Raw genomic sequence first — 22,008 nt, forward strand, 5'->3', positions numbered from 1 at the left:
ATCCTAAAAGGTTTAACCATATTGAGTAGTGAGGGAATTCTCTCTTGCTGTCTTTTAATAGCAGGACCCATATCATAACCATATTCTTATATCTGTTTTATGCTAGGTATTTTAGAGTTATTTGGTTTTAGTCTTCCAAGGGTTAGAGAAAAAGAGCCAAACTTGTTTAATGCCTCTTTGCCATAATTCTTAGAGACCTTATTTATTATCATAAGAATTTGTACACCCACCTTTTAATATTCAAATTAAGATACAATATTATTTATTACTAGCTATAGCTTCTCTAGGGAGACTTCATAATTTAAAAAAGGGCCCAGTTAATTTTCCATAGAAACTCTACTCTACTCTACATAGTGCCAGCTATAATGTCTTTAGAAGCAAAGATTGTACTGTGAGCAGATAAGTATGGGCGTATAAGTAGTTTTCAGAAATGGAAGGCCACTTGGTGTACAGAACAACAACTGGGAAATGGATGATTTTGCTGGAGCTGAGAAGTAAAAGCATGAACAAAGCCAGACAGGGCAGTTACAGACTGGGTTTAAATTACTTTTCTGCTCTTCTTTTCCTTGCTTTTTGTCTACTTATACCTACTTCTGGCTCGTGACTCTTTTTTTCATGCTGAGAAGGTGTTCTTGGGTAGTGCTTTTCATTTTAATTGATCTCAAAAGTAAAAGGAAACATACCTCATAAAAATTTTATTCAAGCTTTTTGGTTTCAGAGTCCTTGGCAACTTCTGACTGCAAATATATTTTTATAATATGTTGTTATAAATTATTTTGACAATAGGAGCATATGTATCAGTATAGTAGGCATATAATGCTTAATTACACAGGTGAATACTGCATTGTTTTTCTATGGGTTTAGTGATGCTGGTGTTTTACAGACATACAGCAAAGGATGAGCCACCTCGAGTCCTCAGTGAAGAGGAGATGAACAGACTGGGAGCAAGGATTGTGAAAGCAGAACTCATGGGAGACATGGTAATGTCTTTGAAAAATTGATAGGATCTACTGCAATTTTTCTTTAAAGCCCACAGGGATTTAGTTGTTTTTAAAAAAAAAAAAAAGTATTGATTGAAGCAAATAAAGTCCTGCAAAAATTGATCAGGTAGGATTTAAAGATACTGCTTTTACTGTAACTTCTGTTTTAAATGTAATGGTTCATAGACTAGAATAGAGGATTCGGGTCCCCAGGTTTTGTAGGCCGGGCAGCATATCCAAAACCAGTTGTCTGCCTTTTTCATAGGGTTTACTGTGTTTTTATTAAGCAGGGAATAGGTGAAAACTACAAAGCTCCCACTCTATGTTACAAGGTAGTGTCTGGAGCTTTTGTTTTTTCATCACCTTTGTCACAAGTATATGCTTGTGGTCCATAGCTCTGCTGTATAAGCGTAACTTAATAGATTATGATATGGAAATATAAAACTGAAAGGAACTGCATAGACCATTGCATCCAGCTGTGCAATAAGAACAACTATGAACTGCTTTGTGGTCAGCTCTGCAAAATGTGTGCCGTGCTGAGACTGGGTCCGTGGAGCTGAGATAAACAGCTGCACATTTAATGTTGTTTTAAGAGGCTTGTTTCAGACAGCAACCTGAAGGATCAAGATCTTCACTCTTTTGGAGAACGAAGTGTGGAAGTACTTTTTTTAATTACAATATATGGCTATAGTGATTTAATTGCATTCAGTAATACTTCCTGGAAGTTTCAATTATAACAAGGTCATAGTCTGTTAGTTTTTAAGCAATGTTTTACAAGGGCTTGCTCTGAATAGCTGCTTTTAAGGAAGTATTACTGGTTTTGTTTTTTTTTTTTGAGGTATATATATATTGAGGTATATATATTGTTTTTTTTGAGGTATATAATGTTTTTGGTTTTTTTTTGAGATGTGACAGAATTCAGAGGGTTGTGATCAGCGGCACAGAGTCTAGTTGGAGGCCTGTAACCAGTGGTGGCCCCCAGCGGTCAATACTTGGCCCACTTTTGTTTAATATATTCATTAATGACCTGGATGAGGGGACGGAGTGTATCCTCAGCAAGTTCGCTGATGATACCAAACTGGGTGGGGTGGCTGACACCCCAGAGGGCTGTGCTGCCATCCAGCGTGACCTGGACAGACCGGAGAGCTGGGCAGAGAAGAACCTAATGAGGTTCAACAAAAGCAAGTACAAGGTCCTGCACCTGGGGAGGAAGAATGTAAAGCACCAGTATAGGTTAGGGGCGGACCTGCTGGGAAGTAGTTCTGAGGAGAAGGATCTGGGGGTCCTGGTAGCCAGTAAATTATCCATGAGCAAGCAATGTGCCCTTGTTGCCAAAAAGGCCAATGGAATCCTGGGCTGCATAGGGAAGAGTGTGGCCAGTAGGTCGAAGGAGGTCATTCTCCCCCTCTGCTCTGCACTGGTGAGGCCACAGCTGGAATACTGTGTCCAGTTTTGGGCTCCCCAGTTCAAGAGGGACAGGGAACTGCTGGAGCGAGTCCAGCGAAGGGCAGCTAAGATGATTAAGGGCTTGGAGCATCTGCCTCATGAGGAAAGGCTGAGAGAGCTGGGACTCTTTAGCCTGGAGAAGAGAAGGCTGAGGGGAGACCTTATTAATGCTTACAAGTATCTAAAGGGTGGGTTGAAGGAGGATGGAGCCAGGCTCTTTTCAATGGTTCCCAGTGACAGGACAAGGGGCAATGGGCACAAGTTAGAACACAGGAAGTTCCGTTCAAATACACGGAAAAACTTCTTTACGGTGAGGGTGACAGAGCACTGGCACAGGCTGCCCAGGGAGGTTGTGGACTCCCCTTCTCTGGAGATTTTCAAGACCCGCCCGGATGCAGTCCTGAGTAATGTGCTGTAGGCAATCCTGCTTTGGCAGGGGAGTTGGACTAGATGATCTCTAGAGGTCTCTTCCAACTCTGAAACTCCGTGATTCTGTGATATACTAAAATAACATTTTTTTAGAAGTGAATCCTATCACTATGGGCCTTGTGTACATACACTATGTGTGTATGTAGCTTTACAAAATTTGAACAAATACACCTTTTCTAGAAATCCTGTCCATTTGAAATCTTACTGACTTAAAAAGTGAACTAAAAGTAATTTCAAGCAGTGTACTTTCTACTGAGATACGTGTTAATGATTTAAAAGATGCCTCCATGTTTTAATATGTAGTTTTCCTAGTTAATATAGAAAAAATACATTAGTGAATAAAAAATATATTTATGAATGTGATTATATAAGCTTGTGAGGAACTAGTGTTAGTCACTTAAGATACTATTTTAAGACATTTTCCTACAGGGGCAAATGATTGAAGCTAGCTATATGCTAGTTGCTATAAAGTACTGGGCAGGGGAATGTTTTTCTGAAGACTTTCATGGAGAGAAAAAAAAAATTTAAAACTTTTTTTTTTCTACTGCTCAGCTTCAGTAGCATTGTCCAAATAAAAGTTTTGGACTTTTCAGACTGACAGTAACCAAATAAGAGTTACGTACAGTTGTTCTGTGAGGAGAGAGTGATTCTTTTATTATTCTACCATTGTTTTGACCAAAAATCATGTAGCAGAAGCGAACATTACAATTTTACTGTTAATTTTGTATATACATTTTTCTACATATATACTTTGAATTAGCCTAGTTGAAAAAACACAAATCAAAACCACAGTATAAATAATAAAATAAATAAACTTTGCCTTGTTGCTCTTTAAATATTTTTTCATGGTCTTTCTCTGATCAGATTGAAAATGCAGCTTGTTTAAACAAGTTTATCCCTACACACCAGAACAGATGAGTGTGTAAAAGCATGTCCTGGTGGCCAGAGCTCAAGGTTGACCGTTGTGGGACAAATGAATCCTGAATCTATTTTTGTTACTGACTTGCTGCTTGGCATTGATTACATGACAATTTTGGGGCAATAAGTATAGTCTTGATTGCTGGAGTCCAGTCAATGAAACTGGCAAAGTGGGCGGAGTATAAATGGTTGTGTTTCTTACAGGTTGATAGATGGTCACCTGGAAATTCTTAGTAAACCAAGATATTCTGAAATACTTCTATTTATGTAACAATGAGATGGATGAGAGAGCAGGAGTGTCAAAACCAACTTGCACAAGACTGTAAACAGTTGTCATTTTTCACTTCGGGTTCATTTTAATACCCAAAGTAAGGTCATAAGTGACATAGTTGGGACATGAGTTGTAGAGAGATGTTAAACTGCATAGCAAACCTGTCTGAGAAATACTACCTTAGACCAATCGTGTGCATGTGTGTGTATATATATAAAAATAAGTACAAGGATATGTACCATAATCTGGAAAGGTTATACACTTCATGTGTTCAGGTTTCCATATTTAGCTTCCTATACATAAAACAGCATCTATGTTTAACCACACAAAGCATTTATTAGTATAATTGAATAATGCTTAAGCATAATTTTTGTGGTGTTTTTATGACAATATATTCGTCTATACTTTAGATACCTCTGTTCTGAACAATTTTTCTAGTCCCCATTAAAGTTGTGCGAACTATATTGACGTGTTTTATTTAGTCTTTTGCGTCATTAGAGTTTAAAAAAAAATCAAAACATGAAGAAATAGAATGCATAGTTAATTGTGATATAAAAGTCTCTAAAAGTTTTAAATTGTTGAACTAATGGAGTACTACCACTTTCTTTGAAGGAGTTAGCTTCAAAACTTCAAGCAGAACTTGAGAACGCACGCAAATTGAGGGAGACTCAAGGGCAAATTCCAGCGAAGTCTGGCAGAGAGGTAAGGGGAAAATATTCTTCTTTTCTTTATGCTAACACAATGATATAATACAGGAAGCAGCTGAATTGTAGAGAACACGAAATGTACTTGGAAAATTACAAGGGGTGACTTCTGAACAGTAACTCATTTAATTAAATTGTATTTTTTGGTTGTAAACAAAACTTCCTCCATTGTACTTCAGCGTTTTTTTTTGCTGGTAATATTTTCTCAGCAATGAGATATATCTTCCATTAAAAATAAAACTGGTATGTGTCATGGTGTTGACTGTTTGCCCAGGAGACCTGGACCTTGAGATCTGGAACCCAGGCTCTCTTGCCTTTCAAGCTCTGCAGTGACTACGCAGGCACCAGAGCAGGTGATCTGCATCTTGCTTAGCTGCCAGGATTTGGTGCTGGCTGTTGTGTAACTCTGATGTCTCTGCAGAAGCTGACACTTCAAATGTTGTTCTTTTTAAAGGATGGTATTCAAGAGATGTACAGTAATCTTTTTCCATACCAACTCTGATATAGCTACAGGGAAGCAGGGTTAATATCTTTATTTATGAATTCTGGCCTCATGATGGAGAGGAGACTTTTAGGCAAAAACTAATCTTCTTGTCCAGTTTGACCCCAATTCCACAGTGAAAATACAGCTGCAAGTCAGCTGAGTTTGAAAAGCCACTAATATTTTTTTTTAAAAGGCTTCGTCTCAGACCTCATACATTGAGTAATATTTCTCCAGTCTTTAGAAGACAGACTGAACTGGAATTTAATATGTGGCCTCTTGCTGACTACATAGTGACAGTCATATTAAAGTATAAATTCCTTGATTTCACAAGAATTTAAGATTACAAAAGCTATGTGTAGGTAGACTCTCCTTCATTGCAGTGCAATTCTTAGGTGTGTTTTTTGTGTATATATGAAAAAAACCTGAATAAAGCAGATTGGAGCTGTGTAATTACACAGGAAAAAATTAATTCAGGTTTTAAAATTGGAAAGCCGAGGGCATGTTATGAGTGGTCCTCAAAAATGTTCAAAAAGACCTGGTCCTTAAAAATGGTGTTGTGAATAATAATTTGGGTCAGCCTTAGTCTTAACCATTGTCTGATTTTTATCTTAATTTTTAAGTAAAGGACTTTTAAAACTAAGAGCATGTAGTCGTTGCAAAAGTACCAAATGTAAACACTACTTCAATTTTCAGAAAGAAAAAATAATTAAAAAAAAAAAAAACAAGTGAAAACATATTTACCATGAGGCCTCTCTAGCTCTCTTCATCCTGAGGGCAGTTGATCTCGCAGCTTACGCTTTTGCCAAGTGATAGGCTGTTCTGCAACAGGGAGATTCCTCCCTACATGTAGAAGCAGCAAGCTCAGCGATGCAACAGTTTGGGGATTCAGAAGGACAAACTGACAAAGAAGACATAGCGTGCATCCTTCTGGGCTGACATGGGTCCTAATCTACCTCTGGACTGGTGTCTGAAAAATGCATGAGTAGTCCAGGAGGAGCCTTACTGAAAAAGAAAGGTGTATGATAGACTTGGCTAGATTAGAGATACCATCTTGCTGTCTTAAAGCCTCAAATGACTTAGTCATTTCTATTCATAAATATGCTCTAAGATAGTTGTGATTTTCGTTTTATCTTTTGTGTGCCTGGCCACATGCAGTTTTGCACTCTTGTGTGTATATTTACTCAAGCTGAGTCTGGGGGCTTGCAAGGCATGTCCACTCCTTGTCCTGCATTCCCTTTAAACATGGTAGTAAAAGTTGTCTACTCCTAGTCTGCGCCCTCTTTTCTTCCTCTCCTGTGGGAGCTTGACTAAGCCCCCATTGACCACTTTAGTGTTGTGATTGATATAAGCTTCTTTGGAAGATTAAAGAGATTTAAAAACAGGGCTCTTTCTTCTCTGTAGTATTTTGGGTGCAAAATGTCTCCCCTTGTGAGTTCCATGTTGGCTTTCTCTGAAGCTCATGATCAGCTTCTTACATAATTCCAGATGTAGGAGCTTGGTCTTAGGTCTGTTCATCTTAGAATGCTTATTGTTATGTTAGAGCCCATCTGTCTTGCAGAAACGGTCTTTGACTGTAGACAGTCCTGCTGGTTTGGACTTTCCATGGTTTGCATGCATTTGATATGTATGAATCGGTCTTGCTATAATGCTGACCACCCAAGTGACAGCCTCAATCGCTTCAGCCAGCTGTATTCCAAGTAGGATACCTGAAGCAGTTTTCCAAAGGGGTGTCCCATTGATCCCAAAGTTTGATAGCTTTGCCTCTGCTACTAATAATAAACAGGGAGCGTTTTGTTTCAGGCTCCTTGGAGTAGCATGGCCAGTGTTGTGCTGAAAGGGCCTGAAATGTGGCTTTGCCTTATTTTCACTTCTGTTGGGAGAACGGGGGAGATAAATCAGGAAGCAGGGAAGGCAATTCTGAATGCATCTCCCTAGGAAGGTGTGTTTTTTTTTTTTTTTTTTTTTCCTTCTTGATTAATTGAACATGGATCAATTTCCCAATTCAGTTCACTGTGTGACTGAATGAAGACTCATGCTAGTATAAGGGGGTGTGTGTGGGCCGCTGGGGTTTGTAGAGAGGACAAGATCAGTTCTTTTAACAGCAGTGCAGGTTCATTCAAGAAACTACAGACTGAAGGGACTGTGAAGTGGTAGCTTAAATCCGGTGACGTAAGCTACTGTAAGTGAGAATAGCTTTTATAGTTTGTTTGCTTTAAACAAGAATTCTACCCCAAGCAACCCCCAAATTACGGTTTTGAAGTATACTTTTCAAATATTGATGTTTTGTGTTTAAAGGTCTTAGTGTACCAGCTGATGTATTTCACCAAGCATAAAGGTCCTGGTAAGACTGTTTTGCTACTGGTTTTCCTTTTGGCCAAAGTAATCCATAGTTTTAAGACCTGCTGTTTGTAATGCGTTTAGGCATTGCAAGTAGAGATTTCCAGCTGAAAGAAGCCAGAAAGCATGAATATATGCATCTTTCCGAACCTAGAATAGCAAGAAAATTGTACAACATACTGAAGAAGAAAAGTCCTGAGTAAAGCCACTTAGGTAATTTTATAGCCAAAATTATCTTGGGGAAGAGGATTTTTTGATTTTTTTTTTCTTTGTTCTTGGTAGTTAGTGTGATGTTTCTATTAAATAAAATGAACAACCACAACCGATAATGTTCCAGGTTTTCTGTGTATGAAGGTATCCCAGATTAAAATTCAGTACAGGTGAAAACATGTTTGGATTCTCTTGATACTGAGTGGAGGGGGAGGGGAAGTAACTTTGTCTTAAACGATTTTTCTGCAGTATTGAAGCATTTTTTTTATGCCCTATCAGCCCTCTGAGTTGCTTGTCTGACATTTGATTTGTTTTCAACTGCTAGCCTTCCATGCATCTACAGTGCAGAAAAGATCAAAATTTAATAGTTGAGCTGTTCTTAAATTGTTTGTAGCTTTTGAGTAGCTTTATAAATGGAATTCTTTTGCCTGAATTGACATACAAATTTTTCAAGAAAATCTGTCGGGTTGATGAGAGGTTAGTTTTTATATATATTCCTCTTGAAGGCATGAGTAGCTATTATCTTGCTTTTTTGATACTTCAGGAAAAATACTAGGGGAAATATTGGTTAATATTTGGGGATATTGGTTCACTGAAGTTGTTTAATATTTTTTCCACCTTTTTTTCCCTACATCATTTCCACATCATCTTAAATATTTAATTTCTCAATTGCACTTTTTCCTACTTCTTTCATGTAGTTAATTCATGTGATGAAATATCTAATCTATCAATCAATAAAATATATACATATATATATTATACACACATACAAAACCTAAATAGAGCATAAGTTTATTTTAATAGCCTCTGAACTGGTGTGCTGTTGTAAGTATTTTTCTAGTTAGTTGTGCTCGGACAGTTAAGAAGCATTGCTATTTTCAGGCTTAATGCCTGATATGCAGTTAAGAAGTTACAAGTTTTCTGCTGTACAGTGAGCACAAGGACTGTGAGAGGACATCACTGTGTATCAGCTGCTGTAAGTTGGGAAAGCTCCTCAATAAGGCTTTGTGAAACAGAGCATCAGACTAAACAGGAAGATAATTGGAGGTAAAAGGTAGATTTATTAATATTTCTTCTCTTCACACCTCCAAATATGTCAATATCTGATATCTTTAAGTGCATCACAGATTATTTTCTGTATTAGTAACATTAAATAAACATTTTGATCCTAATTTTTCTAGTTTGAAACATGAAATTATATTGTAACAACAGTTTAAGCAGTCTAGACACCGAACAAGCTTGACTTAGGGTGCATTGGATTAGATAGCTCTCGTGGGGGAGAGACTCTGTGTGTGTGCGTGTCTGTTGTAAAGGGAAAATCTGTGACTAAAAGCACTAAATGCAGAATGTGTAGGTGTCTCAACTGGTTTCATGTGCTCAGCTCCAGTGAGAGAGACATCCGCTTGCCTGAATGGAGCATCCTGAAAGTCTGTAGAGGGAAGTTACCTCTGTGGTGTGTCTGGTGCTCACAAGTGTGGATGTCTCAGCTTGGGTAGAGCCCCTCTGTTGTTCACTGCAGGTTTCCTTAAGTGTGTAGTCCTATAAATTTTAGTAGGAATACGGTTAAACTATCTGTTAAGTGAAATTTGGGGCCATGATAGCTATTGTGCTTAAATACTTTAGTCACATGTATACAATTACAATGAATGCACGAGTAAAGACCCTTTTTAAAAGGGTGATTTTAAATGTAGATTGTGCTTGTTTTGTCTTTACATTTTAGCTGAAGGCAACCTTCAGAGTCTATGGAAACCAAAAAAAAAGGGTGAATATGCGAAAGTGGCATTTTGAGAAAAGCAAAAGTGCCACTTTGGGCCCTAGTGTAAGAGAAGGCTGCTAGACCATAGAGTTTCTGAGTTAGGATAGGTGATGAAAATGAGTACCTTTTGAATGTTAGGAGACAGCAGAAAATGTTGGATACTTCAGCATTTAAAAAATAACTTCCATGTGTTCATGGTTTACCTCTAAGTACAGTTTGTATTGCTGTTATCTGAAAGTGCTACACAACTCCTGATTTGGGTATATTGGTTATGAGGATGCTACCTCTGCCACTGTCAGTACCAGTCATATTTGATGTAATTTATGTTTTCATTCTGTATTTTTACTTAAGAAAATATATCTGGAATATATTTGCATTCCTTTGAGGCAGATCATTTGCAGTGGTTTTTGGTGGTACAAAAATTGAGAGGTAAAAAGTTAAATAAGCAAGAGGCAGAATGAAAACAAATGGAGAAAAGGCAATTCTTCACAGAATGGTTGCTCTGGGATGTTGTGGATATTGGAAGCTTAAGTAGATTCAAGGAGAGACTGTACAAGTTCATGAAAAATAGTCCCTCGAGGATTGTGCAGAAATGATGTCTGGCTCTTAATTGCTGAGTTGCAAATGCTTGGAGGCATCCTTTCTTTTTGTACTCTTCATTAGGCATTCACTTTTGGCTACTACTGGAGAAAGCACATTGGGCTTTGGTTTGATCCAGTATAGCTGCTTTTATGTTTTAATCCACACATAGAAAGTGTTCATGATGACAATTCTAAATAATTTATGACGTCCATTACTTGTGTGCTTTGCCCTTTTGATTTTTTTTTTCAGATTTTTTTCCCCATCTTTTATCATACTTCCGTCAATGTGGTCCCTGCATAAGAATTAGAGTCAAATCTGCTAAATGAAAAACGGTTTGCTTTTGTGTCGCTACAGACTGACTTTATTGTGTTTGTGTTTTTTAATCAGGAAATATATTGACATGATACAAATTAGGTAAATCTAGACCTAGTTCATGGTGGTGGATGTATGAAGTATAAGTATATGCATCTTTTAAAACGGCTGTTAGTTCCAAACTTAGTACGGCCTATAAGAAAAGACCTTCTCAACGCTAAGCCTGTTACCGTGTTCCATAGCACTTCATCAGTATGCAGGAAACAGAGAGTAGTCTCTGCTGAGCAGTTGCTACAGACAGTTCTTAATAATGATGAATTGTCTTTAAAATACACAATTGAATGAAAGGTAGAAGGTGGCACTTTAAGCAAAATGACATGGTAGAGGATATACTATCATACAGTATTTAAAACAAGAGAGTGAAGATTTGAAAAAGTAGAGAAAAACAAATACAGGCTTTTCTGCCATGCATTTGAGAAATTGTAAGGAAAACCTGCATGATTTCAGCATAGCAAATCTTCATTTGAATAACTGAATTTTCTATGAAAGTCCATCAGCCTTCAGTCTAGTATGCTTCATTTAGTAAATACATTTAAAGCATGAGGAATAAAACAGTGATTGTGATAGATATACACACATGAAATATATAAATATCTATATATTCCAGAAGGTAGATATATACATATTCCTCAAGGTAGCAAAAAATGCAGAAAAAAATCTCCTAATGTTTTTATAATGACGGGTATGTAGTACTTCTGTGAAGCCTCTTGGGCATGAAAGATATCAGTAGAACAATAGTTTTCAATTTTGGCAGGCATTTTATTTCACTTTACAATAAACATCTGACTGACATAATGCTGCTATAAAGGAGAAAACTTTTTCTAGGCTACCTGTTGGCTCTGTAAGAGTAACACCCTTAAAACTGCTTCTCAGAAAAATATAGCCGAGATACTCGTATAAAAGCTAGAATGCTGGGGATTAATGATCCTCGCTACATGCACAAACATCTGTGGTTTCATTTGGAACTTCAGATGGCATGGAGATACAGCGAAAGGTGGCTCTTGGCCTGTTCACTCTCAGATGTTTTCAACTCATCATAATTTCTAATTCCTGCTGTTCTGTCACACTTGAATCTTGTCTGCAGGGTGGCTGTGCCATTCTTTCTTCAACACAGTTTGTGTTTTCCATTAGACTTGACTAGCTCTATGTGGTGGGTTGACCCTGGCTGGATGCTGGGTACCCACCAAAGCCACTCTATCGCTCCGTTCCTCAGCTGGACAGGGGAGAGGAAATGTAACAAAAGGCTTGTTAGTTGAGATGAGGACAGGGAGATCGCTCAGCAATTACCATCACAAGTAAACCAAACTCGACTTGGAGAAAACTAGTTTAATTTATTACCAATCAAATCAGAGTAGGATAATGAGAAATAAAATCTTAAAACACCTTCCCCCCACCCCTCCCTTCTTCCTGGGCCCAACATCACTCCTGGTTTTCTCTACCTCCTAGTGGTCTCTATGGGGTCACAAGTCCTGCCAGCAAACTTGCTCCAGCGTGGGGTCCTCTCTCCATGAGTCCACAGGTCCTGCTGGGAGCCTGCTCCAGTGCGGGCTTCCCATGGGGTCACAGCCTCCTTTGGGCATCCACCTGCTCTGGCGTGGGGCCCTCCACAGGCTGCAGGTGGATATCTGCTCCATTGTGTACCTCCATGGGCTGAAAGGGGACAACTTGCCTTACCATGATCTTCACCACAAGCTGCAGGGGAATCTCTGCTCTGGCGCCTGGAGCACCTCCTCCCCCCTTTCTTCACTGACCGTGGTGTCTGCAGAGTTGTTGCTCTCACTCCTCTCTCCTGGTTGCTGCTGTGCAGTTTTTTATTTTTCTCATTCTTAACTGTGTTATCCCAGAGGCGGTACCACCATCACTGATGGGCTCGGCCTTGGCCAGTGGTGGGTCTGTCTTGGAGTCAGCTGGCATTGGCTCTATCAGACATGGGGAAGCTTCAAGCAGCTTCTGGCAGGAGCCACCCCTATAGTCCCCCCCACTACCAAAACCTTGCCACAAAAACCCAATACACTCTAACTGGAACAGGGAGTAATAAAGTGGGCATACTTTTGCAGAATAGCTTTAATATCATTAGTGCATACTTTTAAAAAATGGTAAGTATATGCAGTTTCTGGTGAGTTTATTTCCTGAACGCTCATTGTTGATGTCAGTAAGAGATTACACAATTATTTATAAGATAAAAACGTATTAAGACAAGCTGTCTTAACTTCCTGAATGTAATTTATAGGAAATGGGTTTTTACAATTAAAAAGTACTAGAGAAATTATATCAGCAACTAAATTATATAGAATATCTTCTAGTTTCAGTACATGTAACTGGTATAAAAGGGCAGAGCAGATGAAACTTCCTAAGAGTTCAAACTGGTAATAGAAAAGCTCTGGAGTATGCTTTGACACTGGGAGCAAAAGCCCTTTCCAAGTGCCATGCAGCACTTCAGTTGATGGTACCAGTTTTTCTGGCTCTGTTTTTCTCCTAACACTAAGGAGAATTTCTGCATATTTTTGCTGCTCTGTTTATCCTGTCACTCTGTTTGCCTGTAGTGAATTCTGGTTTTCTTAAATTTGGCAGCCCTACACCAAGAAAAAAACATAAGCAAAAACATCCCTGGAAAGCCTTTCTGGTACAGTAGATACTTCCAATTTGAAATCAAAAGGTAGAACCTCACTGATGCTTTTTTTGGTCTTTGCACAGCCTTAGTAAACACATGGTATTATACTTTTATGGATTTCAAATAACTTACACATAAAACGAATTATAGAACTGTGACCCATGAATTAACAATGTAGTTTGTATCTGTAAGCAGTGAAGCACAATCACTATATTCAAAATGAGGTTTTGAAAGGAGAATTTGATCAGACGGTGACTGTTGGGACCACCTAGTGTAATCACGGGTTAGGTCTCATTAGCCATTGCTACCATAAAGCAGAAACATTTTCCAGAAAAAGGCTGCTTTAAGAGGACCAATTAAACTGTGCAACCATCCTTCTAAAAGGAATTAAGACATTTGACTTTTGGCCAGCACATCTGGATGACGAGATACTTTCAGCCAGCAGCACGGTTTGCGTATTTTTGCAGGTAGGATTTTTGCAGAGGTTCTTCACGGACACTGCACTGATGGCTGTGGAGTGTGGGGCTCTCCACCGGTGGCTGGCACAGATGTGCCAATGCCAGTGTCAGTATTGGCTTTCCCTTTCTGTTCTGCCTGTGAGCCCAGAGGAATTGCTTCTAGGTAAGATGATGTTACAGGCTCATTGCTTTTTCAAGTCTTTGGTTTTCTTCTGATGTCTCCCAAAGCAACAGCAGTGATAATGGCTTGAGGGTATGGATATACATGAGAAGTAGCTTAAAAGGATGCAGCGCTGAATCTTTGTTCTGCAACGTCTAATTGTCCATATTCTTCCTCTTCCCCCCCCCCGCCCCATACCCTTTTCTACATATACTCCTTTAATAATATTTTTTTCAGATTGGATTGCTTCTATTTCTAATAAAGTTCCCTCATATGCCTGTTTTTTGGTTGGGTCCGTCTGTTGCTTTCAGTATGTAAAATTACCTTTTCTGATACTACAGTCTCTGAAAATACCTTATATACCAGAACTATGGTAAATCTCTTTTCTAAATAGTGACTATTGGGGCCTGAAGATTTTTGAAACTTCTTCCAGTATTTTTACTGGACTTTTTTATTTACTTGTTACGAAATTTTTATATTTACCTAAGTAAATGCTATTTTCATTCACATATACAGAACTTCTGCTTTTCACCTTCTCAGTTGTATATGACGTTTCTGTCTTTGATAAGATGAAACAGGCATTTGTGGGCTTAAGAACCAACCTGCTGCAATAATTTGCCTTTTTTATAGTCTGAGTATATATGCTCTTGCTATAGAAACAAGCCATCTAGTCATTAAATTTTTAAAAATTTTCCTACATTCCATACCTATAGTGGCTCATTGATGGTATGGTTAAGTGACTAACCATTTCACAGTGTAGCTACCAATTTAAAATATCAAATTGGATCTTTAGGCTTTTTTTTAAAAAATTGTATTTGTAAGGTTATGTGGCTTCCTGACATCCAATATTATTGTTGTTAATCACTTTAGTTTTCCCCATTACTATGGGCATTACAAGCTGCTCTAAGTTGCATATTGTTATTTTCAATCTTACTTCCACAGGTTGGCAGTACAACTCCTACTGAATTTGATTTGAGGTTTGTGTGTGTGTCCGTTCTAGTCATGAGATATTATTCTGATTGCCCTCTGTCAGAGATGTTTTAAGAAAATAAGGACTGAGAGCAAATAGAAAGATTTTTGAATGCAGCAATGATTGGAGGCATTCAATTTGAAGAGGAGATGAATAAGGAGGTCAGGTTACTTATTCTGAGTAATAAACAGTTTAGCTAAAATATCTTTTTTTTTTTCGTAATATGAGAACAAAGAATTGTTGAATTAAAGACAACTGATTTTATATCAATAAGACAAAATTAAGTTTTTTATGTAACATGTTATTAACCTCTGTCACTCACTGACTTGGGGAAAGAAAGGATGGAGACCAATCAATTAGTAATTACCTAAGTACCTAATCCTTTTCTAATAATTAATGTTTTCACACAGGAGCTATGGTTTGGTTGTTTTTTTTTTAATTATTTTTTAAATTTTTTAGTCTCCTGTTTTATACATAAACCTAGCACTACCTGATGAAGATACTCTTATTTTGGCTAGTTCTCTTCTGTGTGACAGCATGCATTAGGTTTTCTAATGCTTCTCCTCACTGTTAAGCACAAGGTCTTGGTTATGGCAGACCAACTTTCTGATCTTAGAAAACCTTTTTTTAATCCCATTTCTATGTTAGCTTAATACCTTTTGAAGTTGTAATAGTGATGCTTATTACTATGTTTTCTGAGTCTTTCGTGCCATACTAAATTTTTAACCTATGTAGAAGCTTGCTCTTGCTTCCCTTCCTCATGCTGCTATTTCTCTTATTTTTTTTCTGCTATAAGAAACCCACATGAAAGTTACAAGTTTTATATAGCGGACTGCTATTAGACCTGTGACCATTTTAATTCATCTTGCTGTGAGATCTAAACCTTGGTCTTGTTATGGAGAATGGTCTACCTACTGATTTTATAAGCATTACCTTGAAGTTGACGATTCCATTATTCACAAGAAATGGCAGAGCCTGAAGGGTAGCTTAGATGCTTTGAAACCTATGTTACATGGGGACTACAGGTAGTGACTACACTGACTCCTCAATGATGAGACATGCCCTTAGAAATAGCCAACACTGCTCCTTCTAAATGGGATTGACTCATCCTTCCGATAACTGTGGTGGTCATGTGTAAATATAACCTGAGAACCTAACAGTAGGTAGGGTAATTGAAATGGGAGAAGAAAGAGTAATGGAAGAGAACAGGAGATGGTGGATGGAAAAAATAGCTACGTCCAGCATGCTGAGAAGTGCTAGAAGTCTTCTAGACACTTATTTGATATTATAAGTACAGACTTTTCCAATAGACGAATAAGACTATATTCAAATCGTTTCCATTGGTCGTAGACTGTAAGAGAGGAAACAGGTTGTGTGCTGAGTCCAGCGTCTAATTTGTCCTTAGGTAGCACTTGGTTGTAGGGGTTTGTTCCTTGCTGAAGACTGTTGCTGAGCTTTGTTATTCCTTCATTACACTGTGTTTGCACCACTTTAGTGTAGCTCTTGGTAAACATTTGCGGATGGCTCTCAGCCACGCAGTGTACAGCTTTTTGTTGGCTCAGTAATTAAAAAAAACATTTGTTTTTCCTAGCTGTAGTTGCTCCCTGTCCCACAATATACTGACTCGTAAAATATATTTTATTCTCTTTAGCTATTAACATTGAAAACCAGTTCCAATTGAGTAGATCCTATCTCAGATGCTTGGCCTGCTTACTCCCTTTGTTCAGCTACTCCAGTGTCTGTTCCCCAAATTAAGCTGTGCACCTGGTGGCTAAGCTTTTCCATTTCCTCCTGCTGGATTATGGAACAGACATCATCTCTGTTCAAAAATCTTTTTTAGAACTGCATTTTATTTATTTATGTATTTAATTTAAAGCATTTATCTTTCAAAACCAGACTTGTCTGCTTCGTTTTGTTCAGTTGGGTGTTAATCGCTATATAGCGGTTTGTATGTTTGGTGAGAACAACTGTGTACTTTGCATATTTAATTGGCCTGAAGTAAAAATTTGTGTTCATTAATTAATGGCAACGAAAAATTCCCCTCTCATTCTGTAAATACACGTTATCTTTGTTCGTCACAGACTGTAAATGATATTGTTTGTGTAGCAGTCATCACAAGATTCAGGGATGATGACTGAAACTCTTCTCTGTTTTCAATTTTAACATTTAATAATACGTATCATTTAAAGTACTTATATTTTAAACCTATATTTTACTTACAATTCTCTAAATAAAAATAATTATAATCGGATACATATTATCATCCAATAATTATTATATTACTATCACCAACATTTCTGCTTATAATATAGCTTAATATGTTTAATATTTAATAATATTTATTTAATAAGAGAAGTCATTAATTCAGAAACTTGAGAGGTTTAAAGTAAGCTACGCAATGCCATGCCAATGCATGAAGAAATAATACATTCTCCAGATATTAAAAGCAAGTTAAAACAGAAGCAATAAGCCAGACTTAGGTGAATCTCTATATAAAGCACAGAAGGATAATCATTGCCTTGTTTATGAAAGATGGTAACAGTTCCGGGGCATATTTGTAACATCTCCTGGATGATTTCACAGTTTGTTAGTAGGAAGGAAAGTAGTTACTCCATTCTTGTGCCATGCTGAATGGCACGTTACTTTATATGGTGTTGTATAGTCGTAGGAATGCAGGCCTATAAATGTGTAAAGAAAATATCAACAGATAAAATGATCCACTTTCAGTTGGATTGGTATTCACACTCCTTCAGATCCTTCAGAAAAGTGTAATACTTATGTGAGTCATAGCTATTCCCTGCAAAGGCTCTTTCCCAGTATGCCACAATAGTTCAAGTGCAGGAGAATTCTATTCTTTATTATACTTGTGTGAGTTTGTCCATTACAAATGTTAGAGGCACCGCCCTGTAATTCCCAGAATCAGCCTTTGGCACGTTTTAAGGTTTATGTTTTACTTACCACTCTCCATTATTTTTGTACTGAGGCCTATTTAAGTGATTTAATGCATAATGAAGGATGTGGACATTATGTATTGGAATTCTTTTTGGGACATCTAGTGAAAATCATCTCTTTCTAGCAACTTGCTTGAAAAGTCCTTTTACTGACATTTCAATTTAAAGATGATTAAGATGATTCCTAAAATCTATTCTGTTGTTGGTTTGGCTTTTTTTTTTTTTTAAAAAAAAAAAAAAAAGCCCCAAACTGATGTGGAATAGGAAAATCTTACATTCAGATTGCAAATAATTAATTTATTATTCAAATGTCACCTTCTCATACTGCTATAACGATTTGATCATCTTTTTTTTTTCTGCCAGAAAGCTTTCTGCTTCTGATATCTTTTGAAATAGCTTTAGTATTTATTGTTAGTAAGATACTCCTCAAAATCAACTCTTACCTTGTCTTTTTATGTTAATACAATTAACTTTCTATATTTATGCTGTGTTTTTAATTCAGTTCTATTTAGACAGAATTTTGACTTCTGAAAGATGTCTTTACCTGTAATAACATCTTTAATCTTCAGAATAATCATGCCTGGCATATTTGATCCATTGGATTCATCTTGGTTCACAGTATGCATTTAATTTTAGTCTCTAACATGACTTCACATTAGTCTTCATGCTGTCCATAATTATTTTATACTTTTATCTGCTCCTTTTAATTTCTCTTTGATAGACTGCTTCTTTTTTGTACTGTATCTTCTAAAGCTAAATATTACTATATTTTTTTGCCTTTCCCTTTTCTCTGGAATATTAAATCTAAATACATTATGTTCAGTCTCATATGTCTTGCGTCAGGACTCTGGACTCTTTGAAATTATGGGGGGGGGAGGGGGGAAATCACTTCTCAAGAGAAAACCCTCAAAAACCTGACAGCTTATACTGGTATACATTTTGTGTGTATGTTCCAGTATAATGCTTGTTTTTTTCCACAAAACTTAACTTTACTTGGTTTGTGAACTGTCCTGCATCTCCAAGATCAGAGCATTCACCTGGAGAAAAGATTGTATCTAGAGAGGACTACTTCTAAAACAGCAGATTAACAGCAGTTTAGGGTTTGGTGGCAGCTACTGAGTTTTATATTATGCTAAGATAATGAAGTGTTCCAGTGATATGTTCACTTGTGAATTGCTTATTGCTAGAATAAATGGACAGCTTTGAAGAACCTCATGGGATGACATTTACTGGGAAGCTGAGAAAGTGATTTTTGAGGCGGAACTAGAGCACCTTTAAACAGTAGAAAGGTGGGAAGGAAACATATGCCTGTTTATTTAGATGATTGTTGAACATGGAAAAAAAAAATGATATCTGTATCAAACGTGATACTTTTACTTAAAAGCATTCCAGGAGCATGCCAAAAATCATAAGTCAGAAGTTACTTATAATTTATGGGCAGTTTTGGTAATTTTTCTTCTCTTAGTCTATAAAAGGCTTTTTGCAAAAAAAATATTGGGTTTTAGGTGTTTGATTACTGTATTGTAATTTTGCTAGATCTTCAGCCAGATATTTTAAGCTTGGTAGTAGCCTACGGGGAGTGTAATATTTGAAGTGAAACCCTTGACCCTCCTGAAGATGGAAACATAGTGAAGAATTTGATTATCACATGCATTAAGAGAAAGGAAAAACTTTTGAGTGGGCACAGAGGCAGCTCTATTTTACTAAGTTTCCGCCCCCGTTCCAACACATTCCATGGTTCGGATCCAGAACATGCTCTTCTACTGCCTGTACGTTAGTGTGTTGGCATGCAGAAACGAGAAGAAAAAAGAAAGTGCAACTGTTGTTAGCATCTAACTTTTTGGAGCGTGTCTTCAAAGGCACATGAAGTCTGTTTTTCTGACATGTAGAACACCTTGTGAATTCTATTCATTTTGGGAAAATAACAGGCTGCTCAACAATGGCCGTCCTTCTTGAAATGTCAGTATTTTTAAAATTTTAATCAAGATGTTTAAATCTGGGGATGGATGTTTTAAGAAGGAATAAGGTGCTTCTAAGTTGACATGAGAATCTGACGTTTATTATTCTGTCCAGTTGCGGAGCAAAGCAGGATTGCTGTTGTAATGTCTATTGTTTTTAGTGATTTGTCTTTTTGAAAAGTTGTGTATGCAACGAGGGGAAAATTTAGAGACTGGGAATGGAAAAGATGCAGCTGCTCCTTGTGGAAAATTTCCATCCCTTTTCTTGTCTCAGCAACACAAAGATGTGGGGAACGAGGGACCTGATTCACCTGAAGTCAGCATCTTTTTGGAGACTCCATAGGGGCAGCAGGCCCCTTCACAGTTTTCAGTGAATAATCTAAGAAGTAACCATTTCTGAAGGGTCCTGTTTATGTGAAATCTCCAGTCAGGCATGTCCTTCCACTTATTCAACTCCTGTTACTTGCTGCCTCTTCTGCGTGTTGATTTGACTAGTCCTCTTGGGAGAGCTGCCGTATCCCTGCTTGGCCATGTGGGTTTGGTAGGTTTGGGACAAGGTGGTTTTTTTCCTCTACAAAGGTCTCTCATTTCAGACTAATTTGAAATGCTCTGGATTTTTGAGTTTTTACTGCAACATCTGCAGTTATGTCTTCAGCTTACAAACTTGTAGAGCTATCCAAGTCTTTACGAACTAGGGCATTTGTGATGTTTCCTATGATATGTTCTGTTGGTGTTAATTTTGTCTTTGCTTTTCTCTATCTGCTGTGTCTTTTAAGCAACCTGGTCTAGTGGGAGGTGTCCCTGCCCATGACAGGGGGGTTGGAACTAGATGATCTTCAAGGTCCCTTCCAACCTAAACCATGCTATGATTCTATGATAAATTTTTTAAATTATTCCATTTCCTTTCTACCTTTTTGTACTGCTTTTTTTATGGTTTTCCTCTACATGAATATCTTGTGTTAGATCTAAAATATTTAGTCTGTGAGTGTATTTATCTTTTCCACCATTTCAAACAAAAATTTGTGCTTGTTTCAACCAGATGTTGCAGATGGGTGAGTTTCTTGTTGTCAAGAGAAGTATTCCTTAGGAAACTTCTCCCCCTTCCCTTCTGGTTTTTAAAACTTTGCTTTTTCTTTGACTTTTCCCTTCCCCAGCTCCTTCAACTGTTATAATTTTTCTACTCTGTCACAGTACTGAGTCTTGCTAAGTCATAAGTTGTTTAAACATTACAATATTCACAGATGTATACATGTTGTGTTTTTTTTTGTTTTGTTTTGTTTTTTTCACGCAGAAAGAAATGACCAGTGCCCTAGCAACTTGTGTCAGTTACCTCTTCGTTATTGTATCCAGAATACTCCATTTATGTCCCATTTAAGTGTGGTGTACATCTTGCTGCTTTTCCCTCATGCTGTATTCTTTCTTCACCCTGTTGTCCTTTGTCTTTGCTTGTTTAATACTGATTTTTTTTGTTGTCGTGTTATGTTGTCAAATTAATAGCGCTTTTAGTGCTGTAGCGATAACTAGGTCTCACACCTGTCTGAACAGCATAGCGATGACATGAAAACACAGTCTGTCCACACTCCGGTTGTCTCTTTCTCTTTTAAACCTTTAGCATGTGGCAAACACGGCCTTTTTCTCCTGTTGCAATGAATCACCTCTTCTTCCCCTCCCAATAGAAAGAAAACACCTTATCTTGTGAAAAAGTAACAGCTGAGGAAGTATCTGGCTGATGCTGGAAATAAGTAGTGTTGCATGTATATTCTCTGAAAATATCATTATTATTGTTGGAGCCAGACCAGTGTTAGACATCTTGGTTTGCTTTGCAAAATAAGATTTGGCTTTGGTGATACAGAAGAGAGAACTTTCTCTTACCTAGACAGCTTTTTGGTCCATAACTTCTACTTTTGTGTGACTTTTCTTGGAAAAATGTAATTAAGCCATTTAAGCTAGCACACTTCAATATCTATATAATTTTCAGACTTTATTGGGGTTTCTGGGACAACTTTCGTTAGGCAGGGATGGCAGATGTAAAGCAGACATTGGTTGTTTGGTGGAAAATAGCTTCAAATTGAGATTAATAAAGTTGTTTATAAGATTTGACAAAGGCTGCCCTAATATCACCAGTTTTAGTGATGTCCCGATTATTTGCTCTAATTTTATCAACTGATTTACCTAAACATCTTTGTAGTGTAATCAAGAAGCTTTCAGGATTTTTAAATTATTCTTCTTAATCTCTTCAGAAAGTTAAATACCTATTTTTTTGTGAAGAATTTCTGCCTTTTTTTTTTTTATATGTGTATGTACGTGTATATATAGCTCTTTATTTAAGTCTGAGGACACCCCTATGAAGTGGGAATGTACTACTGTCCCTGTTTTGGAGGGATTTGAGCTGACCTGGCTCTTGACCAGGA

General features: G+C 37.5%; 1 protein-coding gene across 3 annotated transcripts in view; it reads left to right on the forward strand.

Annotated features, from left to right (window-relative positions):
- CWF19L2 (CWF19 like cell cycle control factor 2) overlaps positions 1–22,008 on the forward strand; it is an 87,328-nt gene that overhangs the window by 30,816 nt on the left and 34,504 nt on the right. For all 3 annotated transcript variants that reach the window (XM_082498204.1, XM_082498206.1, XM_082498205.1), the window contains 2 exons: positions 884–980; positions 4,657–4,746. In XM_082498204.1, coding sequence (XP_082354330.1) covers positions 884–980; positions 4,657–4,746 — 187 coding nt within the window. The remainder of the gene's footprint in view (positions 1–883; positions 981–4,656; positions 4,747–22,008) is intronic.

The sequence above is a fragment of the Vanellus vanellus genome (genome assembly GCF_965231255.1).
Source record: "Vanellus vanellus genome assembly, chromosome: 1".
NCBI classification, from domain to species: domain Eukaryota; kingdom Metazoa; phylum Chordata; class Aves; order Charadriiformes; family Charadriidae; genus Vanellus; species Vanellus vanellus.